The sequence below is a fragment of the Megalobrama amblycephala genome, linkage group LG7 (assembly GCF_018812025.1).
Source record: "Megalobrama amblycephala isolate DHTTF-2021 linkage group LG7, ASM1881202v1, whole genome shotgun sequence".
NCBI classification, from domain to species: Eukaryota; Metazoa; Chordata; class Actinopteri; order Cypriniformes; family Xenocyprididae; genus Megalobrama; species Megalobrama amblycephala.
The window spans coordinates 43,332,748-43,358,693 of NC_063050.1; the positions used below are offsets into that span (position 1 = coordinate 43,332,748).

The following is a 25,946-nucleotide window of genomic DNA, read 5'->3' on the forward strand; positions in this document are numbered from 1 at the left end:
TTTTTTTTCTCCCATTAAGTACAACATAATTTACACTGTCATTTTCTGGAGCTTGATAGCTTGTCTCCATTCCCTTTAATAGTCACTTTAATACATTGTATGGAAAAGAGCGATTTAAACATTCAGCTTAAGATTTCCTTTATTGTCTCATGGAAGAAAAAATATGGGTTTGGAAAAGGGCTGGGTAAAAATACAAATTTATATATATATATATATATACACACATACACAGTGTGGTACAGAAAGTATTCAGACCCCCTTAAATTTTTTTATTGCAGCCATTTGCTAAAATCATTTAAGTTCATTTTTTTCCTCATTAATGTACACACAGCACCCCATATTGACAGAAAAACACAGAATTGTTGACATTTTTGCAGATTTATTAAAAAAGAAAAACTGAAATATCACATGATCCTAAGTATTCAGACTCTTTGCCGTGACACTCATATATTTAACTCAGGTGCTGTCCATTTCTTCTGATCATCCTTGAGATGGTTCTACACCTTCATTTGAGTCCAGCTGTGTTTGATTATACTGATTCGGACTTGATTAGGAAAGCTACACACCTGTCTATATAAGACCTTACAGCTCACAGTGCATGTCAGAGCAAATGAGAATCATGAGGTCAAAGGAACTGCCTGAAGAGCTCAGAGACAGAATTGTGGCAAGGCACAGATCTGGCCAAGGTTACAAAAAAATTTCTTCTGCACTTAAGGTTCCTAAGAGCACAGTGGCCTCCATAATCCTTAAATGGAAGACGTTTGGGACGACCAGAACCCTTCCTAGAGCTGGCCGTCCGGCCAAACTGAGCTATCGGGGGAGAAGAGCCTTGGTGAGAGAGGTAAAGAAGAACCCAAAGATCACTGTGGCTGAGCTCCAGAGATGCAGCCGGGAGATGGGAGAAAGTTGTAGAAAGTCAACCATCACTGCAGCCCTCCACCAGTCGGGGCTTTATGGCAGAGTGGCCCGACGGAAGCTTCTCCTCAGTGCAAGACATATGAAAGCCCGCATGGAGTTTGCCAAGATGGTGAGAAATAAGATTCTCTGGTCTGATGAGACCAAGATAGAACTTTTTGGCCTTAATTCTAAGCGGTATGTGTGGAGAAAACCAGGCACTGCTCATCACCTGTCCAATACAGTCCCAACAAGTGAAGCATGGTGGTGGCAGCATCATGCTGTGGGGGTGTTTTTCAGCTGCAGGGACAGGACGACTGGTTGCAATCAAGGGAAAGATGAATGCGGCCAATTACAGGGATATCCTGGACGAAAACCTTCTCCAGAGTGCACTGGGCCAAAGGTTTACCTTCCAACAAGACAATGACCCTAAGCACACAGCTAAAATAACGAAGGAGTGGCTTCACAACAACTCCGTGACTGTTCTTGAATGGCCCAGCCAGAGCCCTGACTTAAACCCAATTGAGCATCTCTGGAGAGACCTAAAAATGGCTGTCCACCAATGTTTACCATCCAACCTGACAGAACTGGAGAGGATCTGCAAGGAGGAATGGCAGAGGATCCCCAAATCCAGGTGTGAAAAACTTGTTGCATCTTTCCCAAAAAGACTCATGGCTGTATTAGATCAAAAGGGTGCTTCTACTAAATACTGAGCAAAGGGTCTGAATACTTAGGACCATGTGATATTTCAGTTTTTCTTTTTTAATAAATCTGCAAAAATGTCAACAATTCTGTGTTTTTCTGTCAATATGGGGTGCTGTGTGTACATTAATGAGGAAAAAAATGAACTTAAATGATTTTAGCAAATGGCTGCAATATAACAAAGTGAAAAATTTAAGGGGGTCTGAATATTTTCTGTACCCACTGTGTATGTATGTGTGTATATATATATATATATATATATATATATATATATATATATATATATAAAATTTTGTTTAGGAGTTACAGACATTTATATTTATGAGCACATAAAAATGACCCACACCCAACTTTGATGCATTTTTTGCCACTTACTATCAAAATTTTGACATTTGGTTATCATAATGGCAATGACCTATGTTTCCGATTTTCCTACTTTGGTACTAAGGTTTCGAAGATATTCACGAAAGTTGTGTAAAAGCTAAATCACAACGTTGCACAAACCATAAGGCGAACCCTAGCATGTTTGGTATCGTTGGACTCTGCAAGGACTCAGGAATCTAACAAAATCCAAAGTTATAAGCATGTGAATATTTGATTTAACCACTAGGTAGCGCTGGCTCAAATTCCCAGGCTCCTTCATGGCATCATGTGGATGACCCATAACTAGTTTTGTAACAATATGCTAATGCAGAGGTCTCCAAACTCAGTCCTGGAGGGCCGCTGTCCTGCAAAGTTTAGCTCCAACCCCAATTAAACACACCTGAACCAGCTAATCAAGGTCTCACTAGGCATACAAGAAACTTTTAAGCAGGTGTGTTGGAGCTGGTTGGAAACTCTGCAGGACAGCGGCCCTCCAGGCTCGGTTTGGAGGCCTCTGTGCCAATGCATTCATAAAATACAGCATTTTACTACAAAATTCAAAATGGCCATATGGAAATCTAACAAGACCACTTTTATGATTTTTGGTCAAACCATTCATAAGTTATAAGCAAAAATGGCCATTTTTCACATTTTCGGACCAGTAGGTGGCGCTGTGCTGAAACACAGCATGTAGCCTCAGGTCATGCTTGTGATGACATACCAAGTTTGGTCTATGTCCCATAAAGCATCTATTTTCGCAAACGCTATGTAAAATTTGTTTGCGCATTATTTGAAAACGGACGAATCATCTTGAATTTCGTAACTTTTGTGACCATGGTCTTAAAGGTCCCGTTTTTCGTGTTTTTTTGAAGCTTTGATTGTGTTTATAGTGTGCAATATAACATGTGTTCATGTTTCGCGTGTAAAAAAACACAGTATTTTTCACATAATTTACTTATCTGTATACCGCTGTTTCCACTGTCATAAAAACGGGCTGATGACTTCCTTGTTCTATGAAGTCCCTCCTTCAGAAATACGTAACGAGTTCTGATTGTGCCAGCGGTTCCTGTGTTGTGATTCGACAACAGCTTAGCGAACCTTGCCCGGAAAGGTCACGCCTCTTACCATAACGTGGAGATGCACGCGCTCAGTGTTATTGTAAACATGTCTTTAATTTTACCCTATCAATTTGAGCCGGAATCAGACCCGGTGATTGGACTGCGAGATGAAAATAACAGCGTTTCGACGACATGGCGACAAACACACTCTACAAACGCAACTCTTGTGTATTCCTGTGGGTGGAGGTTAGTCAAAAAACTGTTTTAGTGACGTCATTAAAGAAGGAAGTAGAGGGATGTAGTCCAAACTGGCCGTTCGATGTAGGCGACTTCTGTTAAATAAAATATCTCGCTTGGCATTGAACTTTGAGCTTTAAAATTTTACAGATTTTATTTATACTCTAACAACAACATTACACACTAACTAAAGTTTGAAACATGGGATCACGAAGAACGGGACCTTTAAGATAAAGTGTTTCAATTTCTGTGAAAATCCGGCAAACCAACTAGGAGTTCAAAATTCAAAATGGCGGAAAAATGTTTATGACGGAAAATGACGTCATGGGGGCAATCATATCATCATGAGCCAATAATTTTCTAGCCCTTATGGTTCAAAAGTTATTAGCACAAACGTGAGTGCAACTTTGGACAGTTGGTGGCGGCACTAGAGGGATTGAGTTAGAGACACCAAAATTGCTGTGGTTAATTTTCTCCTCTATCAGTGTGCCAAATTTCACAATTTTCTAATTTATTAAAAATATTTTAAACAATTTTATAATTTAAAGGTCCCGTTTTTCGTGTTTTTTTGAAGCTTTGATTGTGTTTATAGTGTGCAATATAACATGTGTTCATGTTTCGCGTGTAAAAAAACACAGTATTTTTCACATAATTTACTTATCTGTATACCGCTGTTTCCACTGTCATAAAAACGGGCTGATGACTTCCTTGTTCTATGAAGTCCCTCCTTCAGAAATACGTAACGAGTTCTGATTGTGCCAGCGGTTCCTGTGTTGTGATTCGACAGCAGCTTAGCGCTCCTTGCCCGGAAAGGTCACGCCTCTTACCATAACTTGGAGATGCACGCGCTCAGTGTTATTGTAAACATGTCTTTAATTTTACCCTATCAATTTGAGCCGGAATCAGACCCGGTGATTGGACTGCGAGATGAAAATAACAGCGTTTCAACGACATGGCGACAAACACACTCTACAAACGCAACTCTTGTGTATTCCTGTGGGCGGAGGTTAGTCAAAAAACTGTTTTAGTGACGTCATTAAAGAAGGAAGTAGAGGGATGTAGTCCAAACTGGCCGTTCGATGTAGGCGACTTCTGTTAAATAAAATATCTCGCTTGGCATTGAACTTTGAGCTTTAAAATTTTACAGATTTTATTTATACTCTAACAACAACATTACACACTAACTAAAGTTTGAAACATGGGATCACGAAGAACGGGACCTTTAAATAAATGATTCGGAATAGAATCAAATTGATTCACGAGGTTGTGAATCAGAGTAAGACTGGGAAATCTGTATCAATATCCAGCCTTAAAGGATTAGTCCACTTTTAAATAAACTTTTCCTGATAATTTACTCACCCCCATGTCATCCAAGATGTTCATGTCTTTCTTTCGTCAGTCGAAAAGAAATGAAAGTTTTTGAGGAAAACATTCCAGGATTATTCTCCTTACAGTGGATTTCAATGGCTACCACAAGTCCTACGCCTTCCCTATTCTACTTACGGAAAAAAACTGGCGCCGCGTTCGTTCCGAATGACATTTGGAATGACATTTGGGTGCTTAGATGGCAGAATAGTCATTTGGGGTGAGGTGTTTAACAATACTAGATGAAGTACAAACAATTTATTTTAAATAAAGCAAGTGACAGATGAAGAAAATCATACCAATCTGTGGTGTGCAGGTGTGTGTGTTACACTTCTCTTGATTTGCAGGTTCAAGGGCAGGATCACAGTCATGGCTTGTGGTCTGATCATCTCGCAAACAACGTACCTCCCTCACTCGAAAGCCTCCCTCGCAAGAACGAGAACACTGAAGTAGTTAAAAATATTCTTGGTAAATAAGTTGATTGAAACAGCTTGGTTGAAGCTGCACTGTGTGTGAGAGGAACTAACCGAGCTCCACTCTGTCATGTACCACTGCGCACCACAACTCCTCAAATAGCAGGTCTGTCCACTTGGAGGACGGGGCAGATGAGAGCAGCGGTCATCTGAGGTGACTTCTAATTGGCCGTTGTTTTGGACAACACAGACCACACCTCGACTTTGGGTACCATTGCCACATTCAGATGAGCACTGACACACATACACACAAATAAGCAAACAGGTTTTAGTATTTGATCAGGGTTTTTTTGTTTTGTTTTTGTTTTTTTGTGAATCAAAAACATACCGCATTATCATTGCAGTCAATTCCTAAAATGAACCGCCCAACCTCCCGCCCAAAAAATATTTTTACAAAATATTTTGAAAACCGCTAGAAAATCAAAGCCAAATATCTAACCAAATTGTGTTCCAAATTTAAAATCACAAAAATTGAGGTTCCTGTGAGCTCTGATTAGGTGCTATGCCAAAAATAGCCACAGAGTGACACTCATACTTCATTTAATTTTTTTGATGTGTTCTCCTGTAGCAAATTAAAATATTTCTGTCACAATATCACTTCTATATGGAAGACTACAGAAGAGGATTAGGGCCAAGCAATAATAAAAAAATAAAACCATCTCGAGATTAAAGTTGTTAAATTTCGAGAAAAAAGTCTAAATAAAATGTTGAGAATAAACTCGTTAAATTACGAGAAAAAACTCGTTAAATTTCGAGATAAAGGTCGAGATAAAATGTTGAGAATAAACTCATTAAATTACGAGAAAAAAGTCGTTAAATTTCAAGAAAAAAAAAGGTCGAGATAAAATGTTGAGAATAAACTCGTTAAATTACGAGAAAAAAACTAGTTAAATTTCGAGAAAAAGGTCGAGATAAAATGTTGAGAATAAACTCATTAAATTACGAGGAAAAAAGCCATTAAATTTCAAGAAAAAAAAGGTCGAGATAAAATGTTGAGAATAAACTCGTTAAATTACGAGAAAAAAACTCGTTAAATTTCGAGAAAAAAGTCGAGATAAAATGTTGAGAATAAACTCATTAAATTACGAGATAAAAGTCGTTAAATTACAAGAACAAATTTGTTAAATTATGAGAAAAAAGTCGTTAAATTTCAAGAAAAAAGTCGAGATAAAATGTTGAGAATAAACTCATTAAATTACGAGATAAAAGTCGTTAAATTACAAGAACAAATTCGTTAAATTATGAGAAAAAAGTCGTTAAATTTCAAGAAAAAAGTCGAGATAAAATGTTGAGAATAAACTCGTTAAATTACGAGAAAAAAAACTCGTTAAATTTCGAGAAAAAGGTCGAGATAAAATGTTGAGAATAAACTCATTAAATTACGAGAAAAAAGTCGTTAAATTACAAGAACAAATTTGTTAAATTATGAGAAAAATGTCATTAAATTTTGAGAAAAAAGTCATTAAATTATGAGAAAAAGTCGTTAAATTACGAGAACAAATTTGTTAAATTACGAATTTGTTCTCATAATTTAACAACTTTTTTTTCATAATTTAACGAGTTTATTCTCAACATTTTATTTCAACTTTTTTCTCAAAATTTAACGAGTTTTTTCTCGAAATTTAACAACTTTAATCTCGAGATGGTTTTATTTTTTTATTATTGCTTGGCCCTAATCCTCTTCCGTAGAAGCCTGTTTCCACCACTAAATAAAAAAATAAAAACAGTAATTGCGACTTTTTGACTTTTTTTCTCACAATTGCGAGTTATAAAGTCAGAATTCTGAGATAAAAACTCGTAATTGCGTGATATAAAGTCACAATTCTGACTTTGAAAATTTTTTTCTCACAATTCTGACTTTTTTTTCCTCACAATTCTAACTCTTTTTCTCACAATTGTGTGAAACATTTTTCTTGCAATTCTGACTTTTTTTTTCTTTCAATAGCGAGTTTATATCTCAGAATTGTGACTTTATAACTCGCAATTGCGAGAAAAAAAGTCTGAATTCTGAGATAAAAAGTCACAATTACTGTTTTTATTTTTTTATTTAGTGGCGGAAACGGGCTTCCATACTTCTATCACAAAACAGTCACCAAATATGGAACCTTGACTCTCAGACCTTTCCAACCATATGTGATTTGTCAAGATTAGAAATAGATTTGAATATAAAATAGTGCAGTCAATTTTGTAAAATGTGAAACATGACACCTCCCACTAGGGGGAGGAGCCCACTAAAAGGATTTAAAGTACCATTTCCATGGTAACGCAATATCCAATTTCAAAATGGTTTTCACAGGATGAATTTTGAATGATACCTAATTTATGATGATTACTAAAATATTTGACAGAAAAAAGGCAATTAAAAAACACTGGCATAGGCATGGGATATTGACAGTTTGGTGACAACAGGTTATTAACTTTTATATTTTTAGTTTTCATTTTAATTTTAGTTCACATTTTAGTAATTTTGTTATGTGCTTTTATCATTTTTATTGGTTTTTGTTTTACTTCTATATAGCTTTAATTTTATTTCAGTTTTAGCTTTAGTAATTTTAGTACTTCAACTAAACTTTCAGTTAGTTGACTGTTCTGCATGTGCGCGTCCATGCACCTGTCCCCACGCTCCTGTGTACCATTCCAGTCGCTGTGTGCAGGGGCCAAGGTCACACGGCATGAGTTCGTCGGGTTTATCCTCCTCATCGCAGTTGTCCAGTGGCAGTGAGTTTGTCTGACTCATCATACACACCACTGACCGGCTGCGACTTCCTTCCGCACAGTCTGCAGAACACTGAACAGAGACATAAACAGCTGTTTTAGAAGTGCTACTGAAATACTGAAGAAAAGTGCACGATTTCTCACCCTCTCACTCCAGAGAGAATAGAACCAGCTGCTGGCACACACTCCTTTGTCACAGTTCTGCAGGTCCTGTGGGCGAAGGGCCATGTTGCATTCCTCATCAGAAACGATGTCACCCAGGTTATCCACACACACCACTTCTCTTCTGCGCTGACCTACTCCGCATGGCACCGAGCACTGAGAGAGAGAGAGGTTTTTTCTGAACACTTTGTATTGATGGCTATTGACCTCAAAAGACCATAATCTGGTAAATATGTAGGTCCTAATATATCATATATTGTGCAGGTTATCATAAGCAAATATAGTGTAAATAATAATCTTGTTGAAATCAGTGTTGAAAACAGTTGTGCTGTGTAATATTTTTGTGTACACCTTGATTTTTTGATGAATAGAAAGTTCAAAAGAACAGCATTTATTTGTATTTGAATTTTTTTTTGTAGCAATGTAAAAGATTTTATTGTCACTTCTGATTAATTTAGAAGATCCTTGCTGAATAAAAGTAATTATTTGATTTAAAAAAGAGAAAAAATTAAGAGGGGGAAAAAAATACTTACTGACCCCAAACTTTTAAACTGTAGTGTTTACAGTTATTTACGGAAGAGGATTAGGGCCAAGCAATAATAAAAAAATAAAACCATCTCGAGATTAAATTTGTTAAATTTCGAGAAAAAACTCGTTAAATTTCGAGAAAAAAGTCTAAATAAAATGTTGAGAATAAACTCATTAAATTACGAGAAAAAACTCGTTAAATTTCAAGAAAAAAGTCGAGATAAAATGTTGAGAATAAAGTCAATACATTACAAGAAAAAAGTCGTTAAATTACGAGAAAAAAGTCGTTAAATTACGAGAAAAAAGTCGTTCAATTATGAGAACAAATTCGTAATTTAAAGAATTTGTTCTTGTAATTTAACAACTTTTTTCTCATAATTTAATGACTTTATTCTCAACATTTTATCTCGACTTTTTTCTCGAAATTTAACAACATTTTTCTTATAATTTAACGAATTTGTTCTCGTAATTTAATGACTTTATTCTCAACATTTTATCTCGACTTTTTTCTTGAAATTTAACAAGTTTTTTTCTCGTAATTTAACGAGTTTATTCTCAACATTTTATCTCGACTTTTTTCTTGAAATTTAACGAGTTTTTTCTCGAAATTTAACAACTTTAATCTCGAGATGGTTTTATTTTTTTATTATTGCTTGGCCCTAATCCTCTTCCGTAGTTATTATCTTGTTATAAATAATAATAAAATATAATAAAATAAATCACATCGCTTATTTAAATTTAGCTTGTTTAGATTAACATAAATCATGAGCAGTGTTATTTAGTATAATTTATTTACTATTATAGTATTTATTAATATTTTGAATTAGCCATTATTTTTATATTGTAGTTTCAGTACTTTAGTTTAGTTTTAGTACTTTAACTTACTTTTTTTTTTCAGTGAGCTGCCAAAGCAACATTTCTAATTTTCATTCAAGTTTTTCAAGTTTAAATATTTTATTTTAACTTTATTTTACTTAATAAAATTATTTTATATTTTGTACTTTTTGTACTTTTTATATTATGTCATTTTTTTTCCTAAATAGGTGGTTATGGGGCAAACTGAAACCACTTTATTCAAGCCAATATTTCAATAGTCCGATATGTTATATAGATGTGTTATCTTAATTCCAGATGATGTCATGAAACATAATTATGAGTATTAGTTTAACCTCTGTCTCCTTTCTTCTTGCTTCAAGTACTTAAGAAACTGGCTCATCTTACCCCACTCCCCCCTGCTCGCAGACACATTCACAAACCTCTGTCCAATCTGAGCGGATCTGCCACTCACTGCAGATCTTGAGCTGGCACACAGTGGTCGTCTCTGGCATTTCTGTGTTATCGCATTGGCTGGTCGCCACGACGACTGTGCTATTGCCATGGTGTCCCTGCGTCCGCTGGCAAATCACCTGACGATACTGGAAACCTGGACCACAGGTCTTACTGCATTCAGACCACTCCCCTACATCCCAACTACAAACAAACACACACACACACACTTGTATATGTGGTTTACGGGGACCCTCTATAGACGTAATAGGTTTTTATACTGTACAAACTGTATATTCTATCCCCCTACACTAGCCCTACCCCAAAACCTAACCATCACACAAAACTGTCTGCATTTTTTGAATTTCAAAAAAACATAGTTTACTATGTTTTTTAATCCATTTGGTTTACGGAAGAGGAAGTGTCCTCATAAACCATGTTTACGTTGTAATACCCATGTCATTATATACATTTGTGTCCTCATAAACCATGTATACAAGAACATACACACACACGCAAACTGACTGAAGGACAACTGCTTGGTTTCATCCACATGTGCTTCTCATTTGCATCATTTGAAAATCAAGTCCAAATGCCCATGTGGACGATTTTTTGATGTTCCAAGATTTGCAGGCATTTAGGACTGCTTGTCATTTGTTGTGTTCAAATCTACCCTGACAAAAAAGAAGTTTATTCAAATGTGCTATTAGTATACTTCTTTTAAAACTAAAAATAAGCATATTTTAAGTGTACTTTTTATGTAAGATACATACAAAAATTATACATAAGTATACTTGGCTTATACTGACAAGTATACAGAGAAGTTTAAGTACATTTGTCATATACTACTTCATAATGAAAGCTATGATTAGTATGCCTGGCAATTAGTTGTGACAATACTATGAAAAGTACTTGATTATAATCTGTAGTCTGTTATGTGATATTTAAAGTTATTAGGCTATATTTTAAGTATATTAAATTGCAACTCCATAATTAAAAAATTACAAATATATTTAAATACACAACATACAAGTTTCAATAGAACTAAATGACATTAAAGCATGTTTGTCACTTGTCAGTACATACGGCAGTACGCTTTAACCATCTTTCAAAGAAAATATAAGTAATTATGAAATTACATTAAGATGCACTTAAGTTGTGCTTAAGTGGGTCAAAAGGCACTCTAAAGTTAAGCTAATTGCATTTAATATAAATATTTACATTCATTAACATGCAGTTAAGTGTCTGAAAACATTAGGCCCTACATTCAGTTTGAACTTAAAGGGTTAGTTCACCCAAAAATAATGTGAAATAATGAAAATTCTGTCATTTATTACTTACCCTCATGCCGTTCCACACCCGTAAGACCTTCGTTAATCTTCGGAACACAAATTAAGATATTTTAGTTGAAATCCGATTGCTCCGTGAGGCCTTCATAGGGAGCAATGACACTTCCTCTCTCAAGATCCATAAAGGTACTAAAAACATATTTAAATCAGTTCATGTGAGTACAGTGGTTCAATATTAATATTATAAAGCGACGAGAATATTTGGTGCGGCAAAAAAAATCAAAATAACGACTTATTTAGTGATGGCCGATTTCAAATCGGAGCAAAAATGAATCAGTGTGTCGAATCATGATTCAGATCGCGTGTCAAACTGCCAACGGCTGAAATCACGTGACTTTGGCGCTCCGAACAGCAGATTCGATACACTGATTCATTTTGATCCGATGCTTCCTGAAACAGTGTTTTGAAATCGGCCATCACTAAATAAATCATTATTTTGTTTTTATTTTTTTGCGCTCCAAAAATATTCTCATCGCTTTATAATATTAATATTGAACCACTTTACTTACATGAACTGATTTAAATATGTTTTTAGTACCTTTATGGATCTTGAGAGAGGAAGTGTCATTGCTCCCTATGGAGGCCTCACGGAGCCATCGGATTTCAACTAAAATATCTTAATTTGTGTTCCGAAGATTAACGAAGGTCTTACGGGTAAGTAATAAATGACAGAATTTTCATTTTTGGGTGAACTAACCCTTTAAGTATATTGTTTTAAAATAACAGTAATGTAGTACCAACTCACTGTATAGTTTACAGCATTAGTTGTTGAGAGATATTTTTTCCTTGAGAAAATATGTACTGTACCTGATACATATCCAAATTAATAGATATAGAATCACAAGCTTGTAAATCAAAATCAAATCAAAACATGACATTTGTGTCAATACCCAGCCCTAATACTTAAAATGCAATGATAAAGAAAACTTACAAGAATAATTGAACTAACTTTAGTGACTAACTAATCTTGAACTAACTTTAGTGCTGGTGTTTTTGGGTTGTTGTTTTTTTTCTAGATGATTTCAGACTTCTTTTGTCTGCAGTAAAAGATGTTCACTCACAAGGCTGGACAAGGCTGCGATTGACACTCTTCTACCTGGGGGCCAGAATGACTGGTGTAGCTACAGAGATCCCCCGGTACAGTAGTTTGAGTTGCCCTTTCCACACAGCTGAACAGAACTTGACGACTTCCTGATACACACACAAGACAAACAGATTAAACAGAGACAGACAGGACAGACAAAACATAACATTGTCTTACAAGTACAGTGTCTTCTTCTGGTAGAATACCAATCTATCTTGGTTTTATTTGCAGGCACAAAAGTATGGTTACTCTGGATTTGATTAAGATTTTAAACAGCGAGGACATTATGAAACATCTGCAATGGCCTGGAATGCATGAATGTTGTGTGTGTGTCACTATATTCAAATTCAGAACATCATTCATTAGACAACACAACAATGTGTTTATATATCTTAAGGCCAAAAACATTGAAAATGTTCAATTTCTGTCTTACAATTATTCTAGGAATCTTTTAAGAGAGCACTTAGTTTAGCCGGACCAAATGAAATGAAGAAAGGGCCGCAAATACACATTAATGTAAGGACTAATGACAAAACTACCTGTTCCACAGGTGGCACTGCAGGGTGTTGTTGTCATGGCAACCCAGCTGTACTGAGGAACTGGTTCAGGTGTTATAGGGTCCGTTGGAACTTGGTTAGGATGAGGGCTGCCCATTGAACTTTCACTGTCACTATTCTCAGGATCAGGAAATATTACGTGACTCTCTACTGGAGAATGAGAGAGACAGAGAGAGACAGAAAGAAAGGTGAAAGATGGTTGCTTAAAGGTGCCCTCGAATGAAAAATTGAATTTACCTTGGCATAGTTGAATAACAAGAGTTCAGTACATGGAAATGACATACAGTGAGTCTCAAACTCCATTGTTTCCTCCTTCTTATATAAATCTCATTTGTTTAAAAGACCTCCGAAGAACAGGCGAATCTCAACATAACACCGACTGTTACGTAACAGTCGGGGTGTACGCCCCCAATATTTGCATATGCCAGCCCATGTTCCCAACATTATGAAAGGCATTAGACAAGGGCAGCCAGTAGCTATTAACGTCTGGATCTGTGCACAGGTGAATCAACAAACTAGGTAAGCAAGCAAGAACAATAGCGAAAAATGGCAGATGGAGCAATAATAACTGACATGATCCATGATATCATGATATTTTTAGTGATATTTGTAAATTGTCTTTCTAAATGTTTCGTTAGCATGTTGCTAATGTACTGTTAAATGTGGTTAAAGTTACCATCGTTTCTTACTGTATTCGCGGAGACAAGAGCCGTCGCTATTTTTATTTTTAAACACTTGCAGTCTGTATAATGCATAAACACAACTTCATTCTTTATAAATCTCTCCAACAGTGTAGCATTAGCCGTTAACCACGGATCACAGCCTCAAATTCATTCAGAATCAAATGTAAACAATATAACAGTATACAATACTCACATAATCCGACGCATGCATGACGAACACTTTGTAAAGATCCATTTGAGGGTTATATTAGCTGTGTAAAATTTGTTTATGCACTGTTCAAGGCAAGCGCAAGCGCGAGCTCCGTGGGCATGGAGCACGAGAATTAAAGGGCCAGTAGCCCTGAATCGGCTCATTTATAATGATGCCCCAAAATAGGCAGTTAAAAAAATTAATTAAAAAAAATCTATGGGGTATTTTGAGCTGAAACTTCACAGACACATTCAGGGGACACCTTAGACTTATATTACATCTTTTCAAAAAAAGTTCTAGGGCACCTTTAATATTTTAAGAAGAAAATAAACAAGAACAAACTTAAAGATACTTTAAATTATTATTATTATTTTAATACAGCTGAGCATATAAAATGCCCCTACTGCCTTGCAGATAAAAACCATTAAAAAAAAAAATAGAAACATTCTGTCAATCATTGTGTGCTCGGTTTCTTAAAGGGTTAGTTCACCCAAAAATGAAATTTCTGTCATTAATGCGTTGCACACATGCGTTGTGCTGCTCACGTGAACTGCGTCGGCCAATACTGAGCTGGCGTTTGGACATAAACACGGAAGCTGTGCACTGCATCAACTGCGTAAGAGACTGAGAGCGAGGAGAAAAGATTGTTGAATGAAGTCGTTATTTTTGTTGTGTTTTTGCGCACAAAAAGTATTCTCGCCGCTTCATAACATTAAGATTGTAGTCTGTATACTGTAGTCTGCAGTCATGTTTACTATTTTAACAGTGTCTTTACTACTGTTCTGGACCTTGAATGATGGTAATTACGTTGCTTATCCCTTATGCAGGGGATAAAAAGCTCATGGATTGCATCAAAAATATCTTAATTTGTGTTCTGAAGATGAACGAAGGTCTTACGGGTGTAGAACAACATGAGGGTGAGTACTTAATGACAGAAATTTCATTTTTGGGTGAACTAACCCTTTAACTTCTTTAGAAGGCAGAGTTTTTGAGTTCAGTGGTTTAGTCCGATGGTTATCTAAACAGCATGGAAACAGTTAAGGTAAATATACAGTAAAACAGTAATATGAAATATTATTACAATTTTCAGAAGACATTACTCTAGTCTTCAGTGTCACATGATCCTTCAGAAATCATTCTAATATGCTGATATAGTGCTCAAGAAACATTTCTTATTATTATCAATGTTGAAAACAGCATTTTATGAGAACAGCATTTATTTAAAATGTATTTTTTGTAACAATATAAAAGTCTTTACCCAAATTTTTGAACAGTAGTGCACTGTATGTGTATATATATATATATATATATATATATATATATATATATATATATATATATATATATATATATATATATATACAGGGAGTGCAGAATTATTAGGCAAGTTGATTTTCTGATCATATTTTTTTCCCAAGCACATTTTACCAATTCCAATCCACATCAATCTTAATAACTACTATTAATATTGTTTTTAATCATTTATAAGTGATATATAATTGTTCATGAAGGCTGGAAATGAAAAATGCCTTATATTCAGGTGTGCAGAATTATTAGGCAAGTTTTCTTTTACAGGCAAAATGAGCCAAAAAAGAGATTTAACTCAGACTGAAAAGTCAAAAATTATTAAATACTCATGAGAAGGACGCAATACTAATGCAATACTAGAAATTGCAAAGTTAAAGCATGACCAAGGGACAGCAAAATGCTCATTGGGTCAGCGGGGTCAGATAAAAACAGGTGGAAAAGAAAAGACACATGTTAACTGCAAAATAATTAAGAATTAAGTGTGAAACCATCAGGAACCCTTTAGTCTCCAGCGCCACCATTTTCCAGAACTGCAACCTACCTGGAGTCTCCAGAAGTGCAAGGTCTCAGGATCTCAGAGACTTAGGTTAGCTAAAGAATCCTAAAAAATGACCCGCACTTGATAAGAATCACAAGCTGAAGTGTTATAAAATACATGAAGACTGGGTTTTTATAGGCCTTATAAACAGACAGCTTGAGAGTGACTCCTGAAGGACCAGCACCACATCCTCTTGTACCACTGTTTGAAGAATTTATCTTCCAGAATCTGGCAGTAAGTTTTGGAAGATCATTTTTAGTCCATCTCTGCAAGACAGACATTTCAGGATAAGAGATGGACTAAAAGTGAACTCAAACACCTTACTGCCAGATTCTGGATAAATTCTTCAAACAGTGGTACAAGAGGATGTGGTGCTGGTCCATCAGGAGTCATTCTCAAGCTGTCTGTCTATAAGCCCTATTAAAACCCAGTCTTCATGTATTTTATAACACTTCAGCTTGTGATTCTTATCAAGTGCAGGTCATTTTTTAGGATTCTTTAGCTAACCTAAGTCTCTGAGATCCTGAGACCTTGCACTTCTGGAGACTCCAGGTAGGTTGCAGTTCTGGAAAATGGTGGCGCTGGAGACTAAATGGTTCCTGATGGTTTCACACATAATTCTTAATTATTTTGCAGTTAACGTGTCTTTTCTTTTCCACCTGTTTTTGTCTGACCCCGCTGACCCAATGAGCATTTTGCTGTCCCTTGGTCATGCTTTAACTTTGCAATTTCTAGTATTGCATTAGTATTGCGTCCTTCTCATGAGTATTTAATAATTTTTGACTTTTCAGTCTGAGTTAAATCTCTTTTTTGGCTCATTTTGCCTGTAAAAGAAAACTTGCCTAATAATTCTGCACACCTGAATATAAGGCATTTTTCATTTCCAGCCTTCATGAACAATTATATATCACTTATAAATGATTAAAAACAATATTAATAGTAGCTATTAAGATTGATGTGGATTGGAATTGGTAAAATGTGCTTGGGAAAAAATATGATCAGAAAATCAACTTGCCTAATAATTCTGCACTCCCTGTATATATATATATATATATATATATATACATACACACATATATGAGAGTGAGTGTGTGTGTGCATTTGTATATGAATGAAATACTCACCTAGAGGAAGTACACTAGAGTAAGAATAGGCATCTGAATAAGTGTCAGTGATGGGGTCTTTGGGTAGAATGTATTCATAATACACAGTTGGATTGGGCTGTTGGTAAATCACCTGAAAAATATGGAGTTTAAAACTAAAAATCCACAGTCTTACAAACTATTTATATGGACCTAATCAGAAGCCCATGTTATCATACAAATATATACTTCCTAACTTTCAAAAAAAAAAAAAAAATATATATATATATATATACACACTGTAAGAAAAATAATCCACAGAAAAACGGAAAAGGTACTCTCAATTCAATTTTCTTTAACCCTAAAAAACAGCACAATGCAATGTGTAATACAAAACATGGGTAAAAATCTATACAGATGATTTTACAGACTTTTCTTAGAATGTAGATTGTCTGCCACACTAAGCCACTTTCTCTATATATCTGTAATCAAGACAGTTTATTGATATCATACAGTAGGAGTGGTCTCTCACAAAGAGATGCAGCTCCTGATTGGTTGGTCCAGGAGCAGTGATGGATTCTCCCGCTCTGCTGCGTATCTCATTGGGCCGTTTGTATGTGAGCTGAGTACCCGCGGCATAGAAATGTCCAGGCCTGTCTATTGCCCAGTCACCATTTATCACTGATTCACCAGTCGCTGTTCTGAGAGCTTGAAGAAAGAGAGAGGGGGGAAACAAGATGATGGATGGAAGGACAACACATGGTTCCATACCACATATTAACCTTACTGGGAAAAACCAGGCCACACCAGCTGGCGTCTGGAATGTGGTAGCTGTTATTCTGCTGGTCCAAAGTGACCATATAAAAAAAGAAACCATATAAAACCAGTTACAACCTTAAGATTTGGCACTTTGAAGAACATGGTACAAAATAGGCCCTGAAATGCTTAATAATGGTCAGTTATTTACCTTCATGATGTCAAACTAAGTATTATAGGAGCTTTTTCCCCTGTTCCATTTAGGTTTGCTACCTTACAACCAAAATTTGGGTTGCAGGGTCTACATAAAGTTTAAAAACATGATTTGTGTTGGGGTTTTTTCACCAGTAAACAAATATTCAAAATTGATTAAAACATTTTAACAGGGTTACATTTTTTTGCCTAAATGAAGCTGTATTGGAACCAAATGTTGATTTGTAGTTATTGATAAACCAATTACTGTTCAAAAATTTGGTGTTGGCAATATTTTATTTATTTTGAAGGAAATTAACACTTTTATTTGTGACAGTAAATACATTTACAATGTAACAAAAATTTCTATTTCAAATAAATTAAACTTTCTAGTCATCACTACAAATGCAGTCAATACTAAAATTTAATTAAAAAAATTAGATTATTTATTTATATTCTCACCTTGCTGTTTTTTTTATCTAACATATTTCTCAGAACACATACACACACAAACGCACACACACACACAAGCGTGTTTTATGTCTCAAATGCTTAATTAAAATTGCACCATGTTTGAGGAACATGCCATGATAATGAAGTAAATTAAAAACAAGATCAAGCAGGCATTCAGTTCCATTACCTAAGTAGTTCCTGGTCTTCTGTGTTTCCTGTATTTTGATTCGTTGAGCTCCAGAGGGGATATCTAGGATCTTGTGGTAGCCAACAGAGAGCACAGAAAGAAAGAGTGTCCCACTGAACAGCTCACATGAGCTCCCATCTCCTGCGCACACACCACATACATCCACCTGGAAACCCTCACAGCCCTGCATGATAACAACACACACACACACACACACACACACACACACACACACACACACACACACACACACACACACACACACACACACACACACACACACACACACACACACACACACACACACACACATGATTCAGTCCTGCGTAATGACTCTTTCACCACACAGATGAAGACAGGGATTTCACCACTTCAAATGGCAGACTATCTGGGCAGATGTGTTTGCTTGAGATCTTATTAATAAAAAGATTAAAATCGAAATTGAACAGCTAAGATGATTCGATTTCAGAAAATTCATCAACATTGGCTGTCTTATCTGGCTAGAGTTAATCAAAAAAAGCAAACATGTAGCTCTTCAAAAGGATACTGCTGTCTCTCACTCAAAATGCACTCATATTGAGCTGCATTTATGCCTGTATATTTAAAAAAGCTTTCAATCATTTATAATTTATATGTAAATGAGACTCAAAGCACATGATTGCATATTTCATGAACATTTTAGGTAACACTTTACAATAAGGTCTCATTACATTTGTTAATGCATTAAATAATGAGCAATACATTTTTTTACGGTATTTATTCATTAATAAAAATACATCTCTTCATTGTTTTAGCTCAGCTCCATTAAATAATATAAACGTATAAAATTTTTGTGTTTATTTTTCAATGTTATTTCAGGGCATCACTAGATATTGTTAAAAAGTCTTTTTTTTTTTTTTTTTTTTGGGTGCACAAAAAATATTCTTGTCGCTTTATAATATTAAGGTAGAACCACTGAACTCACATGAACTGTTTTAAATATGTTTTTAGTACCTTTATGGATCTTGAGAGAGGAAGAACCATTGCTGTCTATGCCTCGCTGAGCCATCGGATTTAATCAAAAATATCTTAATTTGTGTTCCGAAGATGAACGAAGGTCTTAGGGGTGGAGAATGACATGAGGGTGAGTAATAAATGACATTATTTTTTATTTTTGGGTGAACTAACCCTTAAACTAATGTAGTTAAACTAGTGTTAACAAATAGAAACCTTATTGTAAATGTTACCCAATTTTAGTATACTGAACATGTAAACAAATATCAAATCCAATATTCACCCACGCTCTCAGATTAATGAAGATAAATACAGAGAGGAAAAAAAAAAAAACAGATCAGTGAGGACAGAGATTGTTTGTGTTTGAGATTTACAGATTTGGAAACACTGCTACTATAATCGCAATGATTTACTGTAAACTACTTCCTAAAACTTTCAAAGTTAAAAGTTTAAGTACATTCAAAGCATCATCAATCCCTCTTAGTATAACACTACTATAATGAAAAACACACACACTTCATGGTCAGACAGGGGCCACATGGTTTCGTGATTCAAACTTACTCACACTATACAAACCATCAAATACGTAAACAAACTGCTTCTATTTTTTAGTCCAAAAAGTCTATATGAACTGGGATTGATAAGGACTATGAAAACACACACCTTTTTCTCCCAGTTTGTCAGACTAATAATAAGAAACAGGCTTAGTTTTAAGAATATCATACTAGACAGACTGGAAAAATTCTGCTTCCTAACACCAAAACACACACACTTTTGTTTTTCTATCATGGTGGGGACTTTCCAGTGACTTCTTTTGTTTTTATTTTGAGTTCATGATATTCCCTATACCACAAACCTCACATAAACCTTTCGGCATTTTTTTTAACAATGTTATTAATACGTTATTTAGTATGTTTATTAAGTCGTTTTCCTCATGGGGACCTTTGGCTGATCCCCACAATAGAGGTGATTTCGAGTTTTACTATTCCTATAGGGACGTTTAGTCCCCACAATGTAGGCAAAACCTGACCCCACAGCCTGACACATTCGTACTTTATAGTTTTGCATTTTTTTGTCCCCCAGTTGATCTTTACCAGAGCCATCATGTTTGCTCCAGTGTTTACTACACTGGGCTCAATAATTTACACATTCTCACAGTACTCAATAAGTTAAGATTTTAAAAATTATTTTAGATATTTCATGCTTAAAGATTTGTTCTCAAATACAGCATAATAAATTGTATATATATATATTATTGATATATTTTTAAAAAATTTTCTATCCACTGTATGATATTGAATATTTAGAAAAATACATTAATATTTTTACAAGCATACTGCTTATTTATGTCGATTTTTATATATTAAGAATATTTTGAAATATATATTTTATATATTTAACTTTCAGAAACATAAACAGGTTACAGGAATGGCAAGAGAGTATTATTTTTGCAACTGAAACTTTTTGTGCCAACTCTTAGTGAAGTTTTACTGTCTTATAATGAGTATTCTCTACTTTGTAAAGTATTTGTTACTGTAATTATAACAATTACATTTCTGTAAAATGTGCATCATTTTAAAATGCTGTAATGTGCTGTTTGTAAAATAAACTTTGAAAATGGTATCACATTATTGTACTATACCTGATACATATTTATGTAGATTTCAACATATTAAATTGATATATCAAGTAACTTACTACTATACATGTTGAATATTTCAATTTTTTTTTTAAGTGCAGATTTATGTGGATTTCTACATTTTAAATGACCCTAATTAAGTTGTATTCCAACACACTATAACATATTGTTCTGGATAAACACTGTATGCTAAAAAAAAACTTGCATGCATTCTAGTTCTGCCGGCTGGAATCATTTGTTCATTCTCTGCGGTTCTTACCTCTCCAGGGCCGCTGCTGGAGTCGTTGTCCCAGGGAACAGGCTCTGTGGGTGGGCACAGGAGGGAGAGCAGGAGGGTCATCTGGAGGAAATGCTGGATGAGTCTCCACTGGTGTCCTCTCCAGGTCGGCAGTTGCATCAAACAAGCCATGAGCAGAATAAGACAGTTAGTAAGTGTGTAAATGTGTGTGTATGTCCTGATCTCAATGAGAAGTACTGCAGTGGTGCTGTCTCTGAATGGAGATGTGTGTTTGTGTGAGAGAAAGTTTTAGTGAAAGGGGGTTTCTCTCTCTGGTATTTAAGTGTGTGTGTGTGTGTGTGTGTCTCTCTCTCTCTCACCCCCAGACAGCGAGTCATATACACACTGGCACACATCTCCCTCCTCTCCTCTTTCCACTCACCCCATTTTTTGTTCTTTCATAAGCAGCAAGGATTCCTTCCAAGAAATCTCTCTGTGAGAGAAGCTGTAAAATGCTTAGAATTACAATCACTTTCTGATGGACAGACACAGTCTCTCTATCTTTCTTTCTAACACTCAGAGAGGCTTATTCTGACCTAACCAGAACTAAATCAGAGAATTAGAGGGGAAAAAACTCTCCCTCTCCCTCTAAAAGCCACTAGAACAGAAAACAAATGTAAAACAGGCCCATTCTGTAATGCAGTCCACAGCCGTCTCTTTGCATACTTGAGTGTGTCTTGTGGTGTGTAATTTTGTAGTAATGAGGGTGTATGTCACCTGTGTCCAGATGGTGTGTGTGTGTTTTTCTATGACCTGCACACCTTCTGGAGGTCACATGATCTTCACCTCGTCAAACGGTAGAGGAAAGGAGAATATCAAGACATCAGACCTAAAGGAAAAACACAGAGAACATTCAGAACTCTTGCACTGAAACATTTGGTCAGTTCTGTTCACAGAAAATATTTTCACGGACATAAACTACTGGAGCTCAGACAGACGCGGCAAAGGAATGTTTCTTGTGGCAGTGGTTTTGTGTTTCTTTATTCCAGGTCAATAATGCAAAGCGACTTAGTTTTTCTTCATTGCAAACACATTAAAATGGATTCTATTAGCATAAAATCCAGAGCATTACTTCAGCTCCCCAAACAAAGACACATTCTTCGAAACTTTAAACTCTGTTCACCTGTTGTCACACATGTTCCATCTTATTCAATTTTTCTCAGAAACCTTCACAAAAATGTCCTCATGAACACAGATTTAACCATGTTCTTTTTTTGCACTCAATATAATTCACTCAGGATGTCTCAGTTAACACATATCACAAAATCAAATAAGGACACAGGTGAGTATGTTTTGGAAGAAGCAGAGAGTTGAGGGACAGAATGGGTGAATAGACTTTCACTGGAGGGACAGAAACCTCTCAGATTTCATTAAAATTATCTTCATTTGTGTTCTGAAGATAAACAAAAGTCTTGTGGATTTGGAGCAACATGAAGGTGAGTAAATGACGATGGAATTTTCATTTTTGGGTACGATGGAAGCCAGGCCAAATCTGAGCCGTTTCACGATTGCGTCTATCACGAAAGACTTTAGATGTCCTTGAAAGGGACTTTGCTATCACTCAACCTCAGAAATGTAAACGGGTTACTATAGTAACTACAAGATGCAGGCCCGGTTTCACAGAGAGGGCTTAGGCTAAGCCAGGATTAGGCCTTAATTCAATTAGGGTATTTAAGTAGCCATAGAAAAAAAAAACATTACTGGTGTGCATCTTGAGACAAAACAATGGCACTGACACATTTTAAGGTATGTCAGTGCAAGTTGCTTTCAGTTAAAACAGCTCAAACATGCATTTTAGTCTGGGACTAGCTTAAGCCTTGTCTGTGAAACCGGGGGACGGCATTTTTTTCTTACTGTAGTTGTAAAGTATACTGTATTTCTTGTTTTCTGGTGTGTACTGTGTTAATTGCATGTTAACTGCAATTAAATGAAAATGTGTTATAGTTTACATTTATATTAAATGCAGTTAGCTGAACTTTAGAGTGTTTTTTCACAGACTTAAGTATATATCTTCATATGTAATTTCATAATTACTTTTATTGCCTTTGAAATATGCTTAAAGTTTAGTCCAAAATGGGAAACACTTTAGAATACTGTTTCTTACTTACTGCATAACTAATAAGGAATTACTCAAGAACTAAAAGGTAATTCTTCATTAACACTTAAGTCACTACTGTTAACTACTAAGGAAGATGTGTTAACTAGTCAGTATGTAATAGAATTTTATGATTATATTAAGTAACAGTTAGCTAATCAATAACTAATAAATTCTGTCATACCTCCTGAAGAAGTACTATTAATTATCTACTAATTAAGGTTCAAGAAAAGTAATTATGAAGTAACTACTAATGAACAAACACAATTGCATTGAGTTGTGGCCCTTTCTTATTTACTAATGTTATCAGTAGTAGTATTATGAAAATGCATTATTAATAATTACAATAAATTTTATAGATTTTTGCTTTTTTATGTTCTGTAAGAAATCAACTTCGGAAAGGAACCCCACCCCATCTCTAAATGCCTTGCCATAGCCAACTTACTTCAGATTAGTTTTTATATTTCATATACAGTACTGTAAGTGTGTCTGTTTTCCTCAGCATATCACATTACCATTGACTAAATTCGAGTATGTAAGGCAATGACTGAGGGGAAAGTGAAAATATAGGGAACCTATTAGTAATTAATGAAGAATTATCAAATAATTCTGCAGGAATTACTTAGAACCTGAAACAGTATTCTAAAGTGAAAATATAGGGAACTCATTAGTAATTAATAAAGAATTATTAGATAATTCTGCTGGAATTTGCCCAGAACCTTAAATAGTATTCCAAAGTGAAAATATAGGGAACCCATTAGCAATTCATAAAGAATTATTAGATAATTCTGCAGTAATTACTTAGAACTTGAAACAGTATTCTAAAGTGAAAGTACAGGAAACTCATTAGTAATTAATAAATAATTACCACATAATTCTGACTCAGATATATATATATATATATATATATATATATATATATATATATATATATATATATATATATATTGGTCAATAACAACACAAAAACTACTGAAAAACTGAAAAAATAACCCAAAAATGACTCAACAGCCTCATCCCAGCGATTGGGTAAATAAATAAATAAAACATTTTATATCTGTGGTAAGTTAGATAGTTATGGTGAGGCAGTTGGGGTGGGGTTCCTTTCCGAAGCTGATTTCTTACCAGAATATGTGCACAAAGTAGCTAATCACCATACAGGCAAAACCTTATGAACAATTTGTTGTAATGAGTCTTTTTGGGAGTGCAGTACATTATGCAGCATATAAATGCATATTTAATTTCCATAATAATAATAATACTAAGTGATGGACTGTAACAAAGTAGTACAAAGTAGTTGTAATTTTACTCAAGTAATTTTGAGTTGAATCATGAAATGAATAATTTTCTGTTCATTAGTAGTTACTTCATAGTTATATAACCCCAATTCCAAAAAAGTTGGGACACTACAAATTGTGAATAAAAACAGAATGCAATGATGTGGAAGTTTCAAATTTCAATATTTTATTCAGAATACAACATAATGACATATCAAATGTTTAAACTGAGAAAATTTATCATTTTAAGGGAAAAATAAGTTGATTTTAAATTTCATGGCATCAAAACATCTCAAAAAAGTTGGGACAAGGCCATGTTTACCACTGTGTGGCATCCCCTCTTCTTTTTATAACAGTCTGCAAACGTCTGGGGACTGAGGAGACAAGTTGCTCAAGTTTAGGAATAGGAATGTTGTCCCATTCTTTTCTAATACAGGCTTCTAGTTGCTCAACTGGGTCTTAGGTCTTCTTTGTCGCATCTTCCTCTTTATGATGCGCCAAATGTTTTCTATGGGTGAAAGATCTGGACTGCAGACTGGCCATTTCAGTACCCGGATCCTTCTTCTACGCAGCCATGATGTTGTAATTGATGCAGTATGTGGTCTGGCATTGTCATGTTGGAAAATGTAAGGTCTTCCCTGAAAGAGACGACGTCTGGATGGGAGCATATGTTGTTCTAGAACTTGGATATACCTTTCAGCATTGATGGTGCCTTTCCAGATGTGTAAGCTGCCCATGCCACACGCACTCATGCAACCTCATACCATCAGAGATGCAGGCTTCTGAACTGAGCGCTGATAACAACTTGGGTTGTCCTTGTCCTCTTTAGTCCGGATGACATGGCGTCCCAGTTTTCCAAAAAAAAACTTCAAATTTTGATTCGTCTGACCACAAAACAGTTTTCCACTTTGCCACAGTCCATTTTAAATGAGCCTTGGACCAGAGAAAACGCCTGTGCTTCTGGATCATGTTTAGATATGGCTTCTTTTTTGACCTATAGAGTTTTAGCCGGCAACGGCGAATGGCACGGTGGATTGTGTTCACCGACAATGTTTTCTGGAAGTATTCCTGAGCCCATGTTGTGATTTCCATTACAGTAGCATTCCTGTATGTGATGCAATGCCGTCTAAGGGCCCGAAGATCACGGGCATCCAGTATGGTTTTCCGGCCTTGACCCTTACGCACAGTGATTGTTCCAGATTCTCTGAATCTTTGGATGATATTATGCACTCTAGATGATGATAACTTCAAATTCTTTGCAATTTTTCTCTGAGAAACTCCTTTCTGATATTGCTCCACTATTTTTCGCCACAGCATTGGGGGAATTGGTGATCCTCTGCCCATCCTGACTTCTGAGAGACACTGCCACTCTGAGAGGCTCTTTTTATACCCAATCATGTTGCCAATTGACCTAATAAGTTGCAAATTGGTCCTCCAGCTGTTCCTTATATATACATTTAACTTTTCCGGCCTCTTATTGCTACCTGTCCCAACTTTTTTGGAATGTGTAGCTCTCATGAAAT

The 25,946-nt window shown here is 35.5% G+C and overlaps 1 protein-coding gene across 3 annotated transcripts in view; it reads right to left on the reverse strand.

Moving 5' to 3' along the window:
- Positions 1–25,946, reverse strand: part of adamtsl7 (ADAMTS-like 7) — a 35,089-nt gene that overhangs the window by 1,133 nt on the left and 8,010 nt on the right. The window contains exons 3-15 of one of the 3 annotated variants that reach the window (XM_048197625.1): positions 21,813–21,880; positions 21,434–21,496; positions 21,034–21,151; positions 18,143–18,326; positions 17,087–17,262; positions 16,597–16,708; positions 12,736–12,903; positions 12,174–12,303; positions 9,754–9,967; positions 7,952–8,125; positions 7,704–7,880; positions 5,147–5,326; positions 4,919–5,063 (exon numbers count right to left, since the gene is read on the reverse strand). In XM_048197625.1, the coding sequence (XP_048053582.1) occupies positions 4,919–5,063; positions 5,147–5,326; positions 7,704–7,880; positions 7,952–8,125; positions 9,754–9,967; positions 12,174–12,303; positions 12,736–12,903; positions 16,597–16,708; positions 17,087–17,262; positions 18,143–18,326; positions 21,034–21,151; positions 21,434–21,453 (1,798 nt within the window). In that variant the 5' untranslated portion in view covers positions 21,454–21,496; positions 21,813–21,880. The other 2 variants (XM_048197624.1, XM_048197623.1) reach the window with 2 other exon arrangements.